Genomic DNA, 21,527 nt, shown 5'->3' with positions numbered 1-21,527 from the left:
TAGATAAATAAAGATAGATGTGGAAAACATTTTTATAACCAAAAACGATTTTGTGACGTATGCTCTCCATACAATAAAACCCACAAAGTTTAAAAGTGACACTGGAGCCAATAAAACGGAACTAAAACTAAACAGTTCAGACAATAAAAACTAAACTGAAACAATGAAATTTAACTGAAACTAAACCGACTTTAAAGAAAAGTCAAAACAGAATAAAAAACACTGAAATTATGAAAAGAAACACCTCTAATAAATCCGGCTGTAGTTCACACACTGAGCGCACACCTCACAGGAAACGTGACACACTGTATCCCACACAGAAGCTTTTCTCTTTGAAAACTGTAACCGGAAGTTGTGGTATATTGTTACCGTGACCGCGCGCGACTTGTTGTTAGGCGCTTCATTCACGTTTAACGACCGTGAGCAGCGGAGGAATGGACGAGAAAGAAGAAGATGTGGGTGAGCATGTTCAAAGGGAGCAGAGAGCTGCTTTTGTTCCAGCGCTCTGCTCCTCTTCAGCTCTTTGTGGTCTTTAAAGTTGTCAGGAGCGTCTGCAGGCTGAGAGCTCAAAACGCTCATGATTACCCGGACCTCTGCACACTACACACACTCACCAGTCTGCTCATTATCAGGGTTTGAAGATGTACTTGGACAACTCACGATAATCCAAATCTTACAGTATTATCGCGATAAAAGTAGGAAACAAATTACAAAACAAAACAATGCATCGTGTCTGATTCGTGTAAAGGTTTTACTGGGACAGGAAAAAAGTAAACAGGAGCACTGGGAGTGTTGGGGAGGAGAGAGGTGGAAAAGCCAGAGGCTTCCTTTCTGCTGCAGCGTTGGTGTCCGTCTGTAGAGAGGTGCGCCCCTACTGTACTCCAAAATCCCAACCACATGGTGCTCGACATGGATGACACTGTGTGCTGATTGGCTGATAAGTGGGCAGAACAGGGAAGTGAGAGACAGTGGAGTTAACCAGCAACGGGAGAAGAAAGATCTCAGATAAAAAGAACACACAGCAGGATGGCTGACAGCGGCTTTCGTTTGAACAACCAGCTTCACTCCAGCTGACTGATGGTCCATCAGCAGCTCAAGCAGCACATATTTCTGACACCACCTCCATCAATGACGGATGCGGACAGTCCAATGCTGCCCAAGGACAGCCCATAACCTCCCATAAATGACTCGTATCTATTGGCTCGATAGATGATTGAGCTTGAAAGGATGTGCAGCAGGTGAGGGTGATAACAGACTGAGCGTGTTGAAGAAAATCAGGAGGGAAGATAGTAAATTTGGAAGTGTTAGTAAAACTCTGAATTAATAAGGAGGAAGTGAGGGCAGCTATGAAGAAAAAGAAGAGTGGAAGGGTGGTTGGTCCATACAACATACCTGCAGAGGTATGGAGATGTAGGAGAGAGGGCAGAAACAGAAAGTTTCTGTTATTCTAATTTAAAGTATTTAAGTGCTTTAAATTAGAATATGTTGTGACACGGTAATAGACTGTTCTGTGGACGGTTCTAAAACTAGATGAACTTCAGCCTCCAGTTGGAGAAGACAACTCCCTTTACAGGTGCTGATAACGCCAAGGGCACAAAACAGCGTGGTATGATCAGTTTGTAACTTCCTCCCTCTTCCTTGGAATACATAAAGCAGTGGGAGCACCACTTCTGTTTCAGAACGCTCATCACTGTGAACCTGTGATGTTTTGGTGTCTGGGATTACATCAGGATCTGAGCCCCTTCTTGTTCGCAGTGATGATGGACAGGCTGACAGATGGAGTCAGGCAAATTAAAGAATTAAATAAATAAAAATAAATATGGTCATATTTTAATTTTTAATTACTTCAGGTTGTTGTGTCAGATTACCACATGGACCTTTAGATTAGGTTTTGGATTAGATGTTGATGTTGCTGTGTGTCGCAGCTATAAAATGTTACTGGCGCATGTTGTTGTGCCATCAAACTATTTGCACGAGTATGACACTGTTATCATATGTATAGGGCCCGTGGTCATAACCATACATCCATGATAACACTGTTAAAAAAGACACAAAGTATCAAAAGTGAAAGTTCTAAAATACAAAAATAAATGTAGTAAATGCAGGAAATTAGGAAACTAAACTGCTTTTCATCAAAGGGTTTAAAATTAAAAATCATGTAAGGATGGTCATAAAAACAAAGAAAGATCTGTCATTATTATAACCATCGAAAAAGTGTTGTTTTTCTTGCTCCTACGTGACTACCAACGACTGCAGCAAAGGTCACGGGGACCTGCCTTCTCTCTAATGGCCAGCAGGGGGCGACTCTTTGGTTTGGACATTCCTGTCTGCCATATTGGATGTGATGCCATGAGCTTTGACATTGTCCTCACACATTGTTTACATATGAATTATCACCGTTTTTCATGCTAATGAATCTTTTTTTATTACTTTCCTACTGATCTGGATAGAAGTTTACGGTACGTTATGAAGAATGTTATCCCATTTATATAACCTGTACTTCGTCAGTTACTGTACTTAGTAACCAGTTGGCCCAACACAGCTGTAGGAGCCATATGAGTTTTTCTTGTTTTTGGATTACAAGGGTTGGTTTAGATCAGGGGTCCACGAGGGCCGGTGTCCCTGCAGGTTTTAGATGTGTCCTTGTTCCACCACAGCTGATGGATTCAATGGATAAATTACCTTCTTAACATGTCTTGAAGTTCTCCAGAGGCCTGGTAATGAACTAATCACTCATGTGATTCAGGTGTGCTGACCCAGGGTGAGATCTAAAACCTGCAGGGGCACCGGCCCTCGTGGACTGGGATCGGGGACCCCTGGTTTAGATGCACACTCTGTATTGGTGCATGGTTTTGAGGCGTGACTCATGGGTGTGTTTTAGATGATAAATATGGTTGCACACACCTGTTCACCACACCTGATGTTGCTGAGCAGAAAGGTAGGGTCAGCATGAGGGGAAACCTTCTGTTGACTGCAGCTTGATGTATAGCAGGGGTGGGCGTGATGAGGTGTAGACCCCAACTGGTCTCCTTGTTATAACTACTAGTCAAGCCATAGTAAAAGCCTGACGTGAGCCTTCAAAATAAAGGTTTTTCATCTGTGCTGTAGCCCAGCGGTCTCCAACCTTTTTTGCGCCACGGACCGGTTTATGCCCGATAATATTTCCACGGACCGGCCTTTAAGGTGTTGCGGATAAATACAACAAAATAAAACTAGTACCGGTACCGAAAAAAAGAAGATTTATTCATAACACACGTGAAAAGACCCAGGAAAACCGAGTTAACGATAAAAACGATAACAAAATAACGCTGAAAACCGATAAAAACCCTGAAAACTATACATTTCACACCTGAGCCTCAACTCTCGCGGCCCGGTACCAAACGCCTCACGGACCTGTACCGGTCCGAGGCCCGGGGGTTGGGGACCGCTGCTGTAGCCAACATGCTTTGAAAGGCAAACTTTTATTTTGAAGGTGAACCCTCCCTTGCACTGACTGGTCTCTTAGTGGATGCGAGTGATTTTTTATCAGTGTACTTCACAGTGACCGACGTCAACCTCCAGCAACCACTTTCAGTCGGATGGGGAGTACGTGTTTTTTCTTGTTAGATGGTTGCAGATGGTCTCTATTGCTGCTTATTGACCTGCAGTTATCAAGACGTCCTACCTACCCAGGAGTCTGGCAACAAGGCATAGGTTGCACAGCCAGTATAGTAACTGAATGCTTTTGGCATTTAACTGGAGAAAACGTCCAAGTTTTTGAAGCTTGTTTTGCGTCTCTAGTTTGGCTAACATTCTGCTACTTCATTGTGACAACATGTAAAATATGACCAGGCAAAAGGTTTTGGTCACAGCCTTGGTCAGGCATCATTAAACGAGCTGTAATAATGGAGCCTTTCAATCTGTGTGTGGGAGGTGTCGGATGGTGTGAGGAGGCCACGCTGAGCGGCGCCGTGTCACGAGACGCGCAGTGATTACGTCTCGGTGTTTATCTCACTCTGAGTGAGTTCATCTGTCTGCCAAAACCAGTTTCACTTTATCAGATTTACGAACCTAAACAAATTTTAATGAACCAAGCCGAACTGGTGAGCGCGCGCAGTGTGGTATTCACATAGCTGAAGATAAACACGAGCTTCAGATCATTTAAATGGTCCTTAAAACACCAAATAAAGCATGTAGTAACTTTACTTTTGGTTCTGTGTGTGTTTCTGCACCAAAGACAGATTGACTGTTTGTTAAACGTCGCCCTGAGACCAGCTGTGTGTCTTTGACGGACGATGTCACACTGGGAGCGTTTGGAAGTGGAGCGTAAAGCATTTATCGCCTCTGAAGAGTTCATTACCAGAGCTCATTATTTAGGCCTGCAACATTGTAACAGTTTAAACCGTATACGACAGACAGTAGGGAAAATCAGAGGAGCTTAATGAATGATTTATTTAAATGCTGCTAATGAATTCTGTTTTAAGGGTCTAACTGAGGAACCATCGCAGCTCCAGTCAACAGTAAATTTGTCTATTAAATTAAATGATCTGGAGTTAAAGCAGACTTTTAGAAACTGAGCTTCAGAGAAAGAAAAGGAGACGAAGGGGCTTTGGATGCATTGTCCAGCTAAAGCCTCAGTAATAAGTTGGCTTTGTTTTCACATTCCTTCTCCCCCTCTCTGACTCTATTTTTATTTTTCTCTCTCATGCCTCCATCACCCTCCCTCCATCCTCCCTCCCTGAGAGCGTTCTCACACACCGAGACCATCTCAGCCCATATCTTTTCGTGGCGGGAAACACCTTCTCGCTGATATTTTTATCCCTCAGCCAGAGGTATTGTGTACCGCTCGCCACGAGCTCGCTGCCTCTGTATTTTTATCTGGAAGCAAACCCAGCTCGTGAAAAACACTCAGAGCTGTTGGGTTGCTGACAAAGTGTTTGTGTCGGGCGACATCGTGACGCACATGTTAAATGGCTGCACGGTGCCGTGGAAGTGGTTTAATCGCATCTATTGTGTAAAAATATGCTATTTGTGCTTCTCATGGGGGTTATTATTGGTTATTATACTACCAAATACCAGCGTGGACATAAAAACTAACTTTAGCTGTGAACAGTAAATCTGAAAAACAGATGTTTAATTGGCTCCGTGTTTATAGATTTGTCTGTTTATGTCTCTGCTGATTTATTGTTGTCCTATAAAAATGTAATTCTCTGTAGATCAACTTTAATTGATGAGATTTTTGAATGTCCTCCGAGTCGTTTAAACTTTAAATACAGACAAATTTTGCACATACTCGTGCATCACTACAATAATAATAATGTATACTTTATTGACCCCCCTGGGGAAATTACTCTCTCTGCATATGACCCATTCACTCAGTGAAGCAGTGGGCAGCCACTAAGGCGCAGCGGGGAGCAGTGTGTAGGGATTCAAACCCCCGACCTCCTGATCATGGGGTGACCGCTCTACCTGCTGAGCTATCCCTGCCCCCATCAATAGAAAACTGAGAATTCACATTCATAGTTTACTGATCTGCATTATTTAATGAACTTTGCATGTGTCATGAAGTTGTGTCATGTACAACATGAGTCCTTAATCAGTCGACTAAAAGGTTTGTTAGACTTTAAAACATTTAGACAGGAATAGGAAGAGCTCTGTGATCGTGTGGTTCACCTGTAAGAGTGAAACCATCACTTTGAGCTGAGATGTGCTGCTGTGACGCTTCCACATCTCTGTGCTCTGTCTGTGGCTCCATATCTTGCACACAGCATGTGTGACTGTACAGTCAACAGCTGTGGCCATAATTAAGAATATAAAGTGGGCCAAATTTAGCCCGAGAGCCTTAATTTTGCGGCGTCATTTAGCTGAGCGTGCAGTTCACATATCCTAATGTGCATGAATCTGTTTAATAGTCACAGCTGTCAGGTCAGTAATAAGGGCACAAATGGTCAAAGGAGCTTGCAAAGAAAAGCGTCTGGACTTCTTTAAGTTGCTTGAAGACGTTTCACCTCTCATCCGAGAAGCTTCTTCAGTTCTAAGGTCAAATGGTGGAGAGTCCCAGATATAAACCTAGTGGGAGTGACCCCCCACAGAGGGACAAAAGGACCCCCTGATGATCCTCTAATCGTCTGAGCCAAGGTGGGAAACTGGGCGTGGGTCCTAATCAGCCAGAGTTTCGGGTGTGTTCATTGTGAAACCTGGCCCCACCTTATCATGCGAATTCCTGAGGTCAGATGGCCCAGGATGTGAGTGGGCGTTAAGGCGTCTGGGAGGGATCTCAAAACTGGATTATAGATGGCAGAGAGTTGGTGTCGTAAACCCCCGCCTCTGTTCAAAGATGGTCACTCACAGTGGACATAGATGCTTCTTTCACTCCTCTTTCAAACCATCTGTCCTCTCTGTCCAAAATGTGAACATTGGCATCCTTGAAAGAGTGACCTTTGACCTTTAGATGCAGATGGACTGCTGAGTCTTGTCCTGTGGAGGTGGCTCTTCTGTGTTGTGCCATGCGCTTGTGAAGTGGCTGTTTGGTCTCTCCGATGTAGAGGTCTGAGCATTCCTCGCTGCACTGTGCAGCATACACCACATTGTTGAGTCTGTGTTTTGGCGTTTTGTCTTTCGGGTGAACCAGTTTCTGTCTGAGCTTGCTGCTGGGTCTGAAATACACTGGGATGTCATGCTTGGAGAAAACTCTCCTGAGTTTCTCTGATACACCGGCTACATAGGGGATGACAATGTTGTTGCGTCTGTCTTTCTTATCCTCCCTCGCTGGTGTCTGGTCTTCTTTTCTGTGCCTCTTTGCTGACTTTAAGAACGCCCATTTAGGATAGCCGCACGTTTTGAGTGCTTCCTTTACATGTGTGTGTTCCTTCTTTTTTCCTTCAGGCTTAGAGGGAACATGTTCTGCCCGGTGGTGTAGGGTCCTAATTACTCCAAGTTTGTGTTCCAGAGGGTGATGGGAGTCAAAAAGGAGGTACTGGTCCGTGTGTGTGGGCTTCCGGTAAACTTCGATGTTGAGTTTGCCGTTCTCTTCAATGTGCACGGCGCAGTCCAGGAAAGGCAAACAGTCTGTGGGACAAGGTGGGACAAGGAAGCTGTCCCACTCAGACCCATAGTCAGTAGCATAAACTCAGCCACGTATAACATTGCAAAACACCTTGCTACCATCCTTGCGCCTCTCGTGGGGAACACCCCACACCACATCAAGAACTCCACCGACTTCACAGACAAGGTTCAGAAACTTACCCTGGATCCAGATGAAACCATGGTGTCCTTTGATGTAGTCTCTCTCTTCACTTGCATACCCACCACGGAGGCCGTGGAGACTGTCAGAAAACGACTACAAGAAGACAGCTCCTTGGAAGACAGGATCAACTTCACACCCGATCAGATCTGCACACTGTTAGACCTCTGCCTCACCACTACATATTTCAAGTACAAAGAAGGCTTTTACAGACAAAAACATGGCTGTGCCATGGGCTCCCCCGTGTCACCTATTGTAGCCAACCTTTACATGGAGGAAGTGGAAAGGAAGGCTCTTGGCTCTTTCAAAGGAAGAGTACCCAGCCACTGGTACAGATATGTAGACGACACCTGGGTCAAAATCAAGACACAAGAAGTGGAATCCTTCACTGCGCACATTAACGCTGTGGATAAAAACATCAAGTTCACCAGGGAAGACACAAAGGACGACTGTTTGCCTTTCCTGGACTGCGCTGTGCACATTGAAGAGAACGGCAACCTCAACATCGAAGTTTACCGGAAGCCCACACACACGGACCAGTACCTCCTCTTTGACTCCCATCACCCTTTGGAACACAAACTTGGAGTAATTAGGACCCTACACCACCGGGCAGAACATGTTCCCTCTAAGCCTGAAGGAAAAAAGAAGGAACACACACATGTAAAGGAAGCACTCAAAACGTGCGGCTATCCTAAATGGGCGTTCTTAAAGTCAGCAAAGAGGCACAGAAAAGAAGACCAGACACCAGCGAGGGAGGATAAGAAGGACAGACGCAACAACATTGTCCTCCCCTATGTAGCCGGTGTATCGAAACTCAGGAGGGTTTTCTCCAAGCATGACATCCCAGTGTATTTCAGACCCAGCAACACACTGAGACAGAAACTGGTTCACCCGAAAGACAAAACGCCAAAACACAGACTTAACAATGTGGTGTATGCGGTACAGTGCAGCGAGGAATGCTCAGACCTCTACATTGGAGAGACCAAACAGCCACTTCACAAGCGCATGGCACAACACAGAAGAGCCACCTCCACAGGACAAGACTCAGCAGTCCATCTGCATCTTAAGGATAAAGGACACTCTTTCGAGGATGCCAATGTTCACATTTTGGACAGAGAGGACAGATGGTTTGAAAGAGGAGTGAAAGAAGCCATCTATGTCCACTGTGAGTGACCATCTTTGAACAGAGGCGGGGTTTACGACACCAACTCTCTGCCATCTATAATCCAGTTTTGAGATCCCTTCCCAGACGCCTTAACGTCCACTCACATCCTGGGCCATCTGACCTCAGGAATTCGCATGATAAGGTGGGGCCAGGTTTCACAATGAACACACCCGAAACTCTGGCTGATTGGGACCCACGCCCAGTTTCCCACCTTGGCTCAGGCGATTAGAGGATCATCAGGGGGTCCTTTTGTCCCTCTGTGGGGGGTCACTCCCACTAGGTTTATATCTGGGACTCTCCACCATTTGACCTTAGAACTGAAGAAGCTTCTCGGATGAGAGGTGAAACGTCTTCAAGCAACTTAAAGAAGTCTAGATGCTTTTCTTTGCAAGCTCCTTTGACTACGATGACCTGGATGACTGAGAACCTTCACAGACAAGGGCACAAATGTATTTCTGATGAGAATAAATCAGAGTTTTCTGTGCTGAGTTCAAATGAGACGGTTTATTCAGAGAGACCTGTTTTTGAATCGGAGTTGATTCTACCTGAGGCTTTATGCACTGTTTAGGTTACTGATACTGAGGAACTGTGTAGAGTGAAGACAAACACTGAAGGGAATCACTAGATGTCCCGAGTCGGTGTGTTGACAGAAATTAAAGTGATCCGTTCAAAGCCAGGAAAAGATTAGCAAACCAGGCTGTGTTCAGATGGTGTTCATAGTGAAGCTGCTAGTTTGTCCTAACACAGTTAGGACATGTCCTAACATGTCCTAACTGTGTTAGGACATGTCCTAACACAGTTAGGACATGTCCTAACATGTCCTAACTGTAGGAGGGAGACTCATTCCCATCAGCCCCTTTGTTTCTGTTAGATAACGCTGATGTGCACAGCTGTGTGTTGAAATGGCACAGCTGCGTCTCAGTCGTTTCAGTCGTTTCATGGGCCGAAGCAGCTAAACTCTGTTATTCAGATGTTTTTGGTACAATTCGATTTCTATAATGAAAAAACACGACTACACATGAGACAGATGCAGACAGCAGTCTGAACACGAGGTTCAGACAGGAAGAGAGCCAGAGAGTAATAATAACTAATGATTACATACAGAGTGAAAAAAGGAGTGAAGAAGAAACACCCAGTGCATCATGGGAATCCAGCCTACGTCTATTGCAGCATAACTAAGGGAGGATTCAGGGTCACCTGGTCCAGCCCTAACTATATGCTTTAGCAAAAAGGAAAGTTTGAAGCCTAATCTTGAAAGTAGAGATAGTGTCTGTCTCCTGAATCCAAACTGGAAGCTGGTTCCACAGAAGAGGGGCCTGAAAACTGAAGGCTCTGCCTCCCATTCTACTTTTAAATACTCTAGGAACAACAAGTAGGCCTGCAGAGCGAGAGCGAAGTGCTCTAATAGGGTGATATGGTACTACAAGGTCATTAAGATAAGATGGGGCCTGATTATTCAATTATTCAATTTCACACCTGTGTCCAGTTTCCCCATTATCCCAGTCTGTTAAACGTTTCCAGATTCACTGGATTTAAACTGAAGCCCTCCAACACAAAGCCTTTGCAGGCTCACTGACCTGCTCTGTGAAGCTGCAGCATCACTGCAGAGTCACAGATTTTGTAGCTGTTTATACATTTTCTTCTGTTTTTGGTAGCACTTCATAATACAGAGCTCAGCTTGTAAGTTCTGTACGTTTCCTCAAGGAAAAGGACCACGAGGAGTTGCTGTGTTATCGACTATTCTAACTTCACAATATGTTTTGGGGAAGGAAGGAATATTCCCAATAATTAGTTTTCCACGTTGTGCTTCCTCGTTGCCTTTGTCCTCCTTCCTGTCAGCTGAAATTTGAGTTTTAATGTATTAGCAGGACCGTTTCGTCACGTTCTCCCACCGATGTCTCTACGAACAGATGAACAGAATAAACTTTCTGGGATCATTTGTGGGTGTGAGCAATACAAAAATCTGAATTATGACATTTATTTTCTATTTCAATTAAAATCTATTTTAAAAGCAGCAGCAGACTGTAATAAATGATGTAAGTGACACTGCTTTAAACAGACAGCTCAGGAGGTGTGCGCCTCCATCCTCGTGTCTTTGAAACAGTTCAGACACTGATTGATCTTTAATCTGATTTGGTGGAGCCGGTCAGTCCAGCCTGTATCATTGAGATGTCTGCTGGAGTTCTGTGGAGGATTTTACCATCACATTTGTTGGGAGCTGGTCTAAGCTCCCACAATTATGAAACCCCATCCTATAAACTTCTGTGAAGGATTTTTAAGCCTTTCTTTATCCTGAACTTTCACAAAGAGAACTTTCTGAATAGTATTTCCTGTCTCACTGGTACCTGAAGCCAATCTCCCCCAACACTGCATCGCTCTAATGTTTTAATTGTTTGTGATAGACTGGCCTCTAACAGGAATGTGACTGCAAAGACAGAAGTGCACCAGTGTGCACACTCGTGCTGTAAAACCGTAGAAGTGCATCCATCTGATGTACTGGCAGTGGAATAATGAGTTGGTGTGTAAATATTTATAGTGATATTTAATAATGCTCGTGTGAGCTGTTTCCTGAGGCTGGACCAGTTTCCTGACAGCCTCTGCTAAAGAATGCATCCTCCTTTTCTGCCACGCGGACAGAAACACTGGCCACTCCCTCGCAGCATGTTGCTTATTTTTACTCGAGCGCTCCACAGTCCAGAGCTTTAATCCAAAAACAGGCTTAGATCATTAACAGGTGATCAGTCAGTGAAGCAAACTCTAAAGGCTTAAATAGAAGTGTACCGAAACAATCCCTGACGATCTACGTACACTTGAGGAACTCACTGACTGCTTGGAAACAGGTGTGACTAGAACAACACAGGTGAGACTAATCAGGTTAGAGCACAATTATCAAGAACCTGAAGACACCAAAGCAGAGAAGTAAACTGGCACCAGAATTTATGTCTGGCATAAAACCTCCCAACTCAAACATCACCACCACGGGACTTTCAGGAGACAGGCAGTAACTCTGGGAGAGCTGGGCGGGGTTGTAGAAGGCCTTCAACCCATCAGCAGGATGAACACTGCAAGAGCTATAAAACGACCTGCAGCAGGCTGCTGGGGTGAATCAGTAACAGCCTTCATGAGGGCCTCATGTCCTCTAGCAGGCCCTGTGCTCGCTGCCCACCACTGTGGAGCCCAATGGCCTTTGCCATAGAATACCAGAATTAGCAGGTCTGCCACTGTGCTTCTCAGAGATGAGAGCAGCTTCACCCAGAGCACAGGTGACAGACGTGAAATGCTTTAGAGAAGCCGTGGAGAATGTTATGCTGCCTGTAACATCGCTCAGCACGAGCGGTTTGGTGGTTAGCATATCCATGGAGGGACGTCTACAGGCCAGGCCTCGTACAGGCCACTGTACGAGGCCACGCTGCTGCACTGGGTCCTGGCTTCCTGCTTGTGACCAACAATGCTGCAGGCAGCTCCTGGTGAATAAACACTTGATACCATCAGTCCCATGCTAGAGAACAGTAGAACACAGTAGAAACAGAACTCTTCTGGCACTTGTGGTGTGCAAGGACACCATCCATCGTCTCATTAAGAGCATGCTCTGACGTTGTGGGGCATGCGACATATCATGTGGTATCAAAATGGCAACAGAGGAGTCGCCCCCTGCTGGCCATTAGAAAAAATGCAGGGGCGGGGGCACCTAGACCCGGTTTGTAGAGTACGCTTGGGGAGTGTGATCGTGTGTACAGCGTCTCTTTATGTCTGTCTCCACGTTGGTTGAGTGTGGAGTAAGTGCATATGAGAGCATGAGGGTGGGAATGGATGTTTGTGTCTGTGTGTGCCTGTATGTCTGTGTCTATATGTCAGGTTGGGTGTCAGGCGCCACCTCTCTGGGGACATCTCAGGCCCTCCAAGGTTTGGAGGCCTATCTCCCCCTACCACCACTTCCCCTGCCAGTGGCAGACGCCCTCAGACATCGGTGCGTTGGTGGTTCTTTGTGTCCGGGGGTGGGCGTCCAGGTACACACCGGCTCACTCCTTGGCGGCCGCTTATCGGGGCCTGGAGCCTGGGGCTCGCTCGGGCCACTTCGGAGGTGGGGTGCCCCCGGCCTCTCGGCCTGGGGCTCGGTCACTCAGGCACAGCTGGCTGCCGGCGGAGCTCACGAGTGCGTCACTGCAACCCCCCCCTGGCTTCTGCTCCACGGCTGCTGAATGAGCCCTCATCTGGGACTCTCCTCAGCTCTTTCTGGGACAGTGGCGCAGCTGCCCCTCTGTTGGTCTTCCTTGGTCTCTTGTGTTCTGGGGGCCTCTGGATGTCTGGAGTTTTGATCTCCTCCATACCTGCTTCATGCCCTGGAGGACGGGGCTGTGGCCCCCCCACACCCTCTAGCAGATTATTACATGAAGGAACCTTTTAAAAAACAAAAAACAAGCGCGTCCATGCTCACAGGTGTACACACGGGTGATCACACCCACAAACTACACCCTTTTTGGCTCCTACCTCAAAGCACACTGTGTTCTGTTGATCTTATGTGCTGCACAATAATGTTTAATATTTAATATTTACTGTCATATTCCCATATATCATTGTGATGTTGTTTATTCTATTACTCTTGTTCTCTTCTGCTTGTTTTCTTTTTTCTTTCTCAGCAGGTGATCCAGGTGATTGATATATGCTTTTTTTTTTCTCTGCCCGTTCTGTTGGTTTTTGTCTTTTGCCCTTCTCCCCCGTCCCTCTTCTCAGCTGTTTCTCTTTCCCTCTTTCTTTCTCCCCTTCTTTCCCCCAGTCAAGTCTGTCCCGTATTCAGTAAGTGAAAATAAAATAAACAATAAAAGGTGAATCAAATGGACCATTACGGCAAGGCTGGGATGGTCAGTTTGGTAAAGTAAATCCGTTGGGCATCTTTCTTTGCCTTTAGACAATAATTCTGATGCAAAAGAGCCAAACGGGACAGGCCAAAAAAAAAAGAAAAAAAAAAAAAAAAAGAAAAAATGCAGGTTTATGACACTTTTCAGACCTGATTTTTCCATGATTTCTACTCAAACTGTGACTTTACCACAGAAACAATCTTTTCTTCCCATCTTTTCAGGTACATTCGATCCAAACATACCAGAGGAGGGACCATCAGCGCCACCTCCTGGCTGGCTGGATGATATTCATGGATATCAGGGCCTCAAAGGAGGAGGTGAGCCTTCTGTTCTACTCTGAGGTTTCTGTACACCAACACCACCTTCATTGCCTTTGTTTTTGTGTTTCTGTTCATGCGTTTGTCCAGATGACGATAACCCGCTGTACCCACCGCCCCCTGCCTACAATCCCCAACCTGAACAAAACAGAAGCACATCAGTGCCCGACGTCAGGTAACTCCTGCAGGTCATCTTTTTATTAAAGGCTTTGCAGATGATTCTTTGCTTTATCTCAGCCAAAATAGTCGCTCGACAAACAAATGAAGGCCCGGTGGGATGAAAGATATTTTTCTCCAGGGTCCCTTCGGTGTCAGAGGATGTAGCCAGAGATGCTCTGCTCAAATTTGTGGAATCCAAATGGAATTACAGCTCCAAACCTGCCAGGAACCTCACCTTCAAAGATCTGCAGCCCATCACAGTGTACAGGGTAGGTCTCATACCTGTGGCTTTATGTTTCCCAAAACTAACTCACACCAACATGACATCTGCAAGAAAACTGCTAATGATTTTAACTTCACTCATTAAAACAGTTTAACAACAACGATGCCTTTAAGAATGAATCATTGACCATAGAGAAATGAAAATGGTACATCTGATAACAAGGGGGAATAACAAAGTCTGGCTTTGATTTGTGTTGGGATGTGGAGCTTTAGAAATAAGACTCAATTAAATTGAACAACAGAGCAAAAACAGAGTTCAGATGTGACTGATGGCGTGTGTTAACCTCCTGGAATTAGCAGTTTAAGTGCCTCCTCCCACACGTGTTTCAGTAATTAGATATCAGTATAAGGGTGGAGGAGTGTAGAAATCTAATAAGTGTAAATAATACAAGAGCGTCTGCCAGTAATGCAATAAAAATGATCATAAAATAACATAATAAACATTTAATATACTTAAGACATGGTGGTGAAGATGGCTCTCAACTTTTCTGTAAAAGAGCTACTTGACAATTTTAGACCTCAGGTGTAACATCCACCCACCCATCCATGCATCCACCCATCCATCCATCCACCCACCCACCCACCCACCCACCCATCCATCCATCCATCCATCCATGCATGCATGCATCCATGGTTGCTGGGGGCGACTGGAGGTTATCTCAGCTGTCATAGTGGGAGAGTATCCTAATGCAGTGGTCCCCACGGACCGATTTAATGTCAGACATGGACCGGCCTTTAAGGTTTTGCGGATAAATACAACAAAATAAAATGATAGGACCGAGACAAAAACTGTGGCATTTTGTAAATATAACAATAAACATGAGTTCACTGTGTAATTGTGTAACTTTATTAGCAGCGTCCTCCTGAAATGCACCAACAACACTGAGAGTAACGTCTGCCTCTCTGCCCCTTAATGCTCTCTGGTTGCTATGGTAATGTGTAAACATTTCTTTCAAAATAAGACACACAACTACAACACGGGAAAGACCCAGGGAAACCGAGTTAACGATAAAAACCCTGAAAACCATAACACCTGTTATCTCTCACAGCTCGGTACCGGCCTGTGGCCCGGTGGTTGGGGATGGCTGTCCTAATGCATTTCTGTTTAATCTCCTGAGACCTGAACTCTTTCATGGCACTTTTAATTTCGCTTTGTTCTTTGGGCTGATTGGAACCTGATGAATGTAAAAGCAAAGAATTACGTGATTTATTTTTTTTACCTGATTTTTGTTTCTGAGAAAAATGGGATCCACATATGAGGACATTCGCTTTAAATTTCAATAGAACAGTGACAGTACAACATCCTCGTAAGTGCACATCAGGCCCTTGTAGAGCAAAACTGAATATTTTGGTCTAAACAACCCAAAATGTGATGTCCACATATGTGGACGCCAGGTCCTAGGAAGTTAAAGAGGAGCTATTCTGCTCAGTTCCAGGTTCATGTTTTTATTATTTGCTCAGCTTAGAGCAGCTTTGCATGAACCCTGAGGTCCTCTTCTGTGTGAAACAAGCTGCTTTAGCTCCTCCCTGTTTAAGACAACTCCTCCTGATTGGCTGGCTGCCATAAACAGAAGGTTTAAACAGCAGGTGGTTGGAGCTGTACACCTAAGATAACATGACCATATTAGGATGACATCATACAGAGCCAGGGGTAGAAAAAACTCCTGGCTCTGAGCTTTTGGCTCACAGAGAGTGCCTGCACAGAAACCAGCCTCATTATCAGAAACTTTGATCATTGAACGTCCGCCTCTGAAACAGGAAATAAAGAACAACACCAAAGCTCCATGTTAAATGAGTCGGTGCTGTTCAACTTTAACGGAGTTTGATGTAAGGAAGCAAAGCTTGTCCAGGATCCACGGCAGCTTTAACAGCTCACAGCAAACATGATTTTAAAGCTTTTTAAGTTTCTCTTTAAAACCCAGTTTACTTGGTTTTGAATCCAAAGTGCTGCCAGTGTTTCCAGTCTGCCTCCTTTTCTTTCTGCAGTATCGACTGGAGACCTACACCGAGACCAGAGCCAGCGCCTGGCAGTTTGAGCCCTACAACGGTAAAAACAATTCCTCACATGATGTGTTTCCTGCATGAACAACAGGATTAGATCCACGTCTGTCACGATACAAAGGCAAGAGACCAGCGAAATGCAGAAACCCTGCGACTGCTGGCTGTATAACTAACTGCTGGAGTCCAGTAGGTGGTGGTAATGCAGCAGCTGACTACTCACCTAATCCAAGTTTCTTTATAGTTCCTGTTCTTCCTGTTTAAAGGCAGTTCCTCTTACATGCAGGGATTTTTTTAAGGTGGTGGAGTAATTTCCCGATCCTGATTCCTGTGCTGGAAGCAGACAGAGTTCCTCTAACGGTTCTTAGTTCCTGGGAAAAGTTCTCGAGGTGGGAAAGCAGCAGAAACCTGAAAACTTTCAGTTTGTTATCATTTCATCTTGTTGTTTCACCTCCTGTTGTATCTGTCAGAAGTATTGATTCGGGGGGAAAACACATCAGAAAAGCTCAAACTTGATGATTAAAATCTAAAGTGGAGAAATGTGGTGACACAGGATCAATCGGCTGAGGGTGAGGAGCGGTCGGTCACACGAGGCGGGATAACTCTTCATCAGTTATGTTGTCCTGGTGTGAAACAGGTCAGACGGTGGACGGTCCTCAGTACGGTATGAGCCCCGCGCCGTGGGACATCCCGGTGTCGCTGCCTCAGAGATACACCGACAAGGTGGAGAAGATCCGAGTGCCGCACTCGTCGTTCGTGAAGGTGCGGCTCTGCGCCTCTTAGTCTTTTTTCAGCTTCCTGAGCTGCTGTTTTATCACAGTAACACAAATTTGTGTTCCAGGTGTGTCACAAGTGCAAAGGCTGCGGGAGAACTCGCTGCACCGCCTGCTTCGGCCGAGGCCAGGTCCGGCTTTTAAAGCGTTTCATATTTTATTAAATTAACAGAACAAGTAGAAATGGGAGAACGTTCACGATTCGCTTCCAGCTTTAACTGCGAATTATGACACATGAAAAATATCTGCTGGTTGTTGATTTTTATCTCACTTATTTTCTGTTTGTTCATCTCTGCTTAAGATAAAACAGAAACTCTGAATGTTCAGACACATCCATCATAGTTTAAAATGATCAAACATAGTTTGCAGTGAATATGAATCTTTTTAATCTGTTCTTCTCGTTCTGCAGAAGCGCTGCACGTTCTGCCACGGCCGCGGTCGTATCAGGAACAAGCACTGCACTTCCTGTCATGGCAGAGGTCGAAAGAGGTGAGAGCCCAGTCTGCTGCTTTTCTGCCTCTTTCTCACTAAAATGTGCAGATGATCAGGGACAGCTAACAAAAGCACTTTGTGCTGCGACACACGTCTCTGCTTATCGGAGGCACGATTTCGTGTCAACCTGTAAAAGTCTGAGCTGCTTTCCCTGGACTGAGGGGAGACATGATGATGATGAAGAGCAGGCAGGAAGTGAGTGTTGATACAGAAAGATGTCCAGCAGGAACTGAGGACTCCAGTGGAGGGATAACTGTAACATACATGGGAGGTGTGGCAGTCAAGAGGCCGTTGGAGGCCACGCCTCCCCGAGGGTGTACTGTGCCTTTGACACAAACTGAGAGAGAGAGGGGAAGGGATGGTGAGGGTCATGTTTGTGGCTACGATGCAGCATCCGTGGATGAGCCTGCAGGATACAGGACCAAAGAAAGTCCACCATCTCGAGGCGTCTGAAGGAGAACCTCCTGGTGCTTGATCATGCAACAAGCCTGTTCACAGATTTTTGGCCAAACCCAAACAGTCTGACCTCCCTGTGATTTCATCGTCCTCCCTAAATGAAGTTGACATGATGAATCGGGAGCAGGGAGAGCACACAGATGGAGCTGCACGGAGCCTGCAGGCAGCTGTTGCAGCTCTGCTCTCTTTGTTTTTCACGCTGTCTCTGACTCTGCTGTCGGTCTCTCGCTCCTGAAGGTGTTTGAGCTGCCACAGCCACGGCTACAAGACCTGCTCCGTTTGTCTCGGCAGCCAAAACCTGCTGCATTTCATCCAGCTCACAGTGACGTGGTATCAAAATCACTCAAAATGTTCCCACGGCCCTCCGTATGACATCACTGCTTCAGCCGTTTGTGTTTATTTTTTAAATGTGTAGGAAGAACAACGTCAGTGAGTTCATTCCCGACCGCCAGCCCGACTTTCCTGACAGGAAGTTCGAGAAGGTGTCGGGAGACGCTTTCTTCGTCGATGAGAGTTTGCTGGTAACACATTTCTTTTTCTTTCTTTCATTTGTGTGTTGGATCCACACCGGCTGCTTCCTCTGTCCTGCTGTGGGAGAGAGTGCAACCACACACCTGGATGTTTGGTCAGCGTGTGGATGAATATGAACTATATGAATGCATTTATAATAATACAGACTTCCTGCTGCTGCCAGGTGTATCCTATCCAGGGTTTCCCGGATCAGGAGATCTGTGAGGTTTCAACAAAACTGATTAACGAACACCTCGAGCGCTTCACCGCCACCAGCCGCATCCTGCAGCAGGTACAGATACGCGCACGCGGCCCTCTCGGCCGATCTCAGACACCTTCTTTGAGGTTTGTTGCTCTGTGTCGACTCTGAGCGTCCGATCTCCCTCCTCAGCGTCAGAGCATCGAGCTGGTGCCCCTCACTCATGCCTATTACACCTACAGCGGGAAAGACTACAGCTTCTTCGTCTACGGGCGGGAGAACAAAGTGTTTACCTCCAAATATCCCTCTGCATGTTCCATCCTGTAGGCAGCACGGTATCGATATTTAATCCCACGACCCATATAACCATTTTTGTTTTGTATGTTTACTTAAGAATCTCTGTTTATGATCAAAGCTCAGCTTATTTTTGACAGGATTCACCTCCAAATCACAGGGAGCCAAACTTTTAAGATAAGTGGCCCCAAAGCCGTCGCAGGTGTCGGTTCAGTTAAACATGTTGATGGATTTTCACTAGAAAAGTTTCCATATATCCGCAGATAAACTTTGTTATGCATGTTAGTTATTTTAACCATGAATCAGTATGAATTATACCTCTTTCTCTAATCTGCTATAATCCACCCACTGTGTGTGTGTGTGTGTGTGTGTGTGTGCCCTACATCTACTTCCTGTTTACCAACCTGGTTATTTCCTGTTGCTGCTGGTGCTTTCTTTGTGGCATTCAGTGCTAAATGCTTTTGTTCAGTACATCATCAGGTCAGATCACAACCTGGAGTTTAGTTGTTTATATGTTCAGTCTTCAGACGTCCTGCAGTCACGCTCAGGGTTTATTCTCTTATTTTCTGCACGAACCTCATTTTACTGCTTTAAACACCTGAAGTTGCTGCTTTTGGTCTCAGATGCAGTCAGACTCGTTGCCACACTGTTACTCTCGTTACTGTTAGTACGAGTGCACTTACAGCGTCAGGTTCGACTCGAGATCTTTCTTGGTAATTCTCATTGAGTGATGTTTTTAAAGAAAAGTGATTAAGTGAGAAAATAACTGGCAGAATAATCAATACTGAAAGTCATTGTTAGAAGGAGCACCGCCCAGAACATCACAGAACACGAATGACCAAAGATTTTTAACCTTTCTGGACGTTTCATTTTGGTGTCTCGCTCTCAGTCTCTCTGTGATTGGTTTTGGTTTCTCTGATGGTTTTTTTGCATATTTTTGTCTCTTTGTGATTTCAGTCTGTTTTTTTGTGTGTGGTCATCTTTTTTTTATGTTTTTGTCATTATCAATACCCTTGTTGAAATATTTAGTCACGTTTATTCAGTTTCTCGTTATTTTCATATTTTTTTCTTTGGATTTTTCCATATTTGTCATCATTTTTTTTGTCTTTGTTGTAAGTTTTAGCTTCTACTTTAAGTCTCTTTATTGGTGTTTTGAGTGTTTTCAGTCTTTTAGCTGAGCTCGGTTCAGGTTCAGGGTCTTCCTGCCTCCTTTCTTCAGCCTGTCCAATCATCCATCCAACGGTCCAGGTCTTGTTAGGCGAATAATTACAGGGATGGAATCGCTGTTATATAAATATGAATGATGGACTTCAATAGTAAAGTGTAAAGTTTTGCTTGATGGATAAACATCATTGAATTGAATCTGGTTGAGGATTTTTCTGGAGCTGTAAGGTGATTCGGTGCAGGTTCAGCGGGTCGAGCAGGCGACCCGTGTGTCGTACGGCTGTTGCCTTAAAGTTGTTGTTTTTTTAAGTCTACATGTAAAAGAAGAGACGAATCTTCTTCAGGGCAGAAAATGAACTCCAGGCCAAATTCCTGGAAGATTAAGTGCAGCAGTTTACTGCCAGCGATGATAAAATGCAGCTTCCTGTCTGAAGCAGTTTGAACCTGCTTGTCAATTTCTAATGATGTCATTAGTAGGGACTGTTCGTACGTTTTCCCCTTACAGCTTCTGTAAAACCCGTCCAGTGTTTGGACATTTTTCCTGAAGTGACACAGAAAACATGTCTCATGCTGTATTTAACATTTGTACATCCCTACAGACTCTCATGTGTACAGCTAAAATAACATTTTGATATCTTTTATTGTTTTAAAAACTATAAATCACCTGCCGATGTTTGCAGTAAAGTTATCACACAAATAAAAATGTTTTTATCGTTACCCTGTGGTGTCTGTGCAGTCCCTGAACTAGAAAACCACCAGCTTGGATCCAAAAACATGTTTTATTGAAATTATTTATAAATGTTTTGGTATTTTATATTTTTAGAGTCAGATTCCTGCTCAAGAACTGAAGGTAAAATCACGTGGCTACAAACGGTTAAACATTGATGCATTTTATTGATCCGTTTTAGATTTGAAGCGTCAGGGCGGGAAACCGGCTGCACGAGAGGTATAAAGATCCGACATCTAAACATAAAACTGGAGAAAATGTCGTTTTTATTTCTGTGCTGATAAAATAACACCACAAGAGGGCGCTGCAGCGTGTCAGCCCAGGTGTGTTTACTGACACCGAGTGCTGTGGGAAAAACCACGATCCAAGGTTGACGGGTGAAAAAATGTGACATGCGTGCTGGAAAATATTTTAACTCTGGCAGAGATTTATTTATAATATATTTAAGTGTTTAAACTAGTGTTTATGGCGTTAAGTTTCATTTTTGTGTCATTTTAAGTCTTTAAGTCTGTTGTCCCTCTTTGTTGACGCCAAATCATTTTTAATTCAACCAAACCCTGAGTTTGTTTGTCTCTGTCCGTTTTTTGTTGGGTTTTTCAGTCTTTCTTAATGTTTTTGACTCATTTTGCATTTTTTCCTCTAACTGGCCTCCTTGGGCTCATTGTTCCTGTCTCATAAAGCCTCTTCAGACTGAGCTCGTGGACCGGGGGCCTTGGCCCTGTGTAATCTAGTGTGATAGCCAGAGGGGTGTGATTCATGGTGGCAGATATTAACTGAATTCTGGGAAAGAAATACTTTTTGCTGCATATTGCAAGTTATTAATTTTATTTTAAAGCTCGAACAGTATCTTTTCTAAAAACCGGATTTGCCATTATGTAGTTCTGCACTTTTATTGCTTTTCTTGTTGTTTAGA

General features: G+C 44.7%; 1 protein-coding gene across 4 annotated transcripts; it reads left to right on the top strand.

Moving 5' to 3' along the window:
* The first annotated feature begins 212 nt into the window (after positions 1 to 212).
* On the top strand, positions 213 to 20,607 carry LOC147331418 (protein SSUH2 homolog). 4 transcript variants are annotated; one of them, XM_086293725.1, is made up of 12 exons: positions 213 to 459; positions 13,465 to 13,560; positions 13,651 to 13,748; positions 13,859 to 13,988; positions 15,988 to 16,048; positions 16,637 to 16,761; positions 16,841 to 16,903; positions 17,182 to 17,261; positions 17,958 to 18,050; positions 18,136 to 18,241; positions 18,415 to 18,522; positions 18,622 to 20,607. In XM_086293725.1, exons 1-12 carry the CDS (start codon positions 454 to 456, stop codon positions 18,754 to 18,756), a joined length of 1,101 nt encoding a protein of 366 aa, XP_086149851.1. In that variant the 5' UTR covers positions 213 to 453; the 3' UTR covers positions 18,757 to 20,607. The 4 variants fall into 4 exon arrangements, with proteins under 4 accessions (XP_086149851.1, XP_086149850.1, XP_086149849.1 ...); XM_086293724.1 differs by having other exon boundaries at positions 228 to 459; positions 13,651 to 13,735; XM_086293723.1 differs by lacking the exon at positions 213 to 459 and having other exon boundaries at positions 12,658 to 13,560; positions 13,651 to 13,735.
* Positions 20,608 to 21,527: the final 920 nt, after the last annotated feature.

This window comes from Aulonocara sp. 'chitande type north' Nkhata Bay, linkage group LG5 (assembly GCF_057382095.1).
Source record: "Aulonocara sp. 'chitande type north' Nkhata Bay isolate Kocher_YH1m ecotype deep benthic linkage group LG5, A_spYH_male_GT1.1, whole genome shotgun sequence".
NCBI lineage: Eukaryota > Metazoa > Chordata > Actinopteri > Cichliformes > Cichlidae > Aulonocara > Aulonocara sp. 'chitande type north' Nkhata Bay.
Note: the sequence above shows the minus strand (reverse complement) of the source record. Positions and strands in the feature narration are given on the sequence as shown.